The 2,211-nt window shown below is 43.6% G+C and overlaps 1 protein-coding gene across 1 annotated transcript; it reads left to right on the top strand.

Annotated features, from left to right (window-relative positions):
- The first annotated feature begins 312 nt into the window (after positions 1 to 312).
- On the top strand, positions 313 to 1,341 carry LOC108748794 (histone-lysine N-methyltransferase SETMAR-like). The gene has a single exon (XM_018487154.1). It carries the CDS (start codon positions 313 to 315, stop codon positions 1,339 to 1,341), a length of 1,029 nt encoding a protein of 342 aa, XP_018342656.1.
- The last annotated feature ends 870 nt before the right edge of the window (positions 1,342 to 2,211 follow it).

Here is a 2,211-nt window from a genome sequence, read left to right as displayed (position 1 = left end):
TTCTGTTCGTGGACATACACTCATTAGAACCGAACATCCAAAAAAATTGATAATTTTTGAGACTTCACCAGGAACTAAAGTCTTTAAAATATCTGGCTTTGTGTCCATAAACCTCGACCTTTTCACATATTGGGTGGATCCATATATTCGTTCGCTTTTTGTTAGTAGTGCAAATTTTTTCCGAATATCTCCGGTTCTGGTTGCCTAATCGGGCAATCCAAATATGTTTTGGAAAGGTGACAGTCCGCTCTTTTCATCTGTCAAATTTGGTTTCATTGGCATTAGTTTTGTTTGTGCTATAGACCTGTGAACATGTCGGAGAATAAGGTGCATTTTCGGCACATTTTGCTTTATTACTTCAAGAAAGGCAAGCGAGCTGCGGAGGCCCACCGAAAGATATGCAGCGTATACGGGGACGATGCCTTAACAAAACGTGCCGCTCAGAAATGGTTTGCCAAATTTCGTTCCGGAGATACGAGTCTTGAAGATGGACCCCGCAGCGGTCGGCCCACCGAGGTTGATTCGAATGATATCAAGGCACTGGTTGAGCAAGACCGGACGCTAAAGGTGCGAGAGATTGCGGAGACACTTAAAATAGGTTATGGAACCGTACAAAGGCATTTGCAACAGCTTGGCTACGTGTCCCGCCTCGATGTTTGGGTGCCGCACAAGCTGACCGAGGAGAACCTGGCCAACCGCATATCCATCTGCAATTCACTTCTGAAGCGGCACGAAAGCGACCCGTTTCTCAAACGAATAGTGACTGGCGACGAAAAGTGGATCATCTATGACAACATAGTGCGCAAGAGATCGTGGGGAACCGCTGGCGAGCCGCCGAATGCCACCCCGAAGGCCGGCCTGCATCCGAAGAAGATTTTGCTATCCATATGGTGGGATCATCGTGGTGTGCTGTTTTACGAGCTGCTTCCTCAGGGAAAAACGATCGATTCGAAGATCTACTGCACGCAGCTAACGAAATTGAATCAAGCATTGCGACAGAAACGTCCAGAACTGATCAATCGCAAAGGTGTCATATTCCACCATGACAACGCCAGACCCCACACCGCAATAATCACTCAGCAAAAATTAGTGCAACTTGGCTGGGATGTTTTGCCTCACCCACCGTATTCACCAGACCTTGCGCCATCCGACTATCACTTGTTCCGGTCCCTGCAAAACTCCCTCAACGGGAAATCGTTCGCTGATCAGACAGCTGTGAAAACGTACCTCGACCGGTTTTTCGCCTCTAAGCCCCAGACCTTCTATGAGAGCGGAATAATGAAATTGTTGGAAAGATGGCAAGAGGTCATCAACAAAAACGGAGAATATATTATTGATTAAAATTCATCCTTTGTATGAAAAAAACTTGTTTCATTTTAGCCTTCAAAAAGCGAACGAATATATGGATCCACCCAATACATAAACTCAAAATTCCTATATGTGGAGAAGCATACGAGTATACGTACTCAGATTAACCAGCTATATAGAAATATATTTCTACAATGTCAATTCGAGTGACCAGATGATGCAAAACTTATTAGCAATAGCCGCTAGATTACCTGACGTTTTTGCATTTTATGAAAGGACTTGAATACATGACACTTTTGGCCGGAGAGGTAATTGTAAAATGTGTACCAGTCGAGGAAACGTTAGCTCGGACCTTCGAGTGCTACGAACAACTTCCAAAACTTCGAGGAAACGAAACATACTTTCTAACTCCGCAAACACACATGTTGATACGATACGGAACTCAGATCACTTGCAATTCATTCGCGCCCACCATGTACCTCTTAGAGGATGCATGGTACAAAATAATGCCTATAAACCTGTAGAGACAGTACCGCCCCTAATGAAGCCTTCTATAAAACCGTCATGAAAATATGTCAGTCCAGGAGCATTGACCAGTGGTATATACTTTCAATCCGACTTGGAGGAACTTAAAGATCATATATTGTTTCTCGCAGAGCGACCAGCAATTCTCAACACTATAGCAAGAGGCATTTTTGAGACAGTCAACCGTACTTAACGGAGGGTCACTCTCAAATCTCATTGACGAAGCATCAATAGAGAGAATCGCAATCTCCGCATGGATAAAATTTTGGAACAAATTTTTGATATTCAGCAATATTAGTGCTGGATTGATAGGGATATATTTGATCAGCAGATTCAAATTATTCCTTGACACATTCGTACATGGATACGCCTTATACA

Source organism: Trachymyrmex septentrionalis, unplaced genomic scaffold, assembly GCF_001594115.1.
Source record: "Trachymyrmex septentrionalis isolate Tsep2-gDNA-1 unplaced genomic scaffold, Tsep1.0 scaffold241, whole genome shotgun sequence".
Lineage (NCBI taxonomy): Eukaryota > Metazoa > Arthropoda > Insecta > Hymenoptera > Formicidae > Trachymyrmex > Trachymyrmex septentrionalis.
The sequence above is the reverse complement of the archived record's forward strand: the minus strand, read 5'-3'. Positions and strand labels throughout refer to the sequence as shown.

What these genes read in the sequence shown, in the direction of transcription:
- LOC108748794 (XM_018487154.1), top strand. Translation starts at nt 313, where the DNA reads ATGTCGGAGAATAAGGTGCATTTTCGGCACATTTTGCTTTATTACTTC.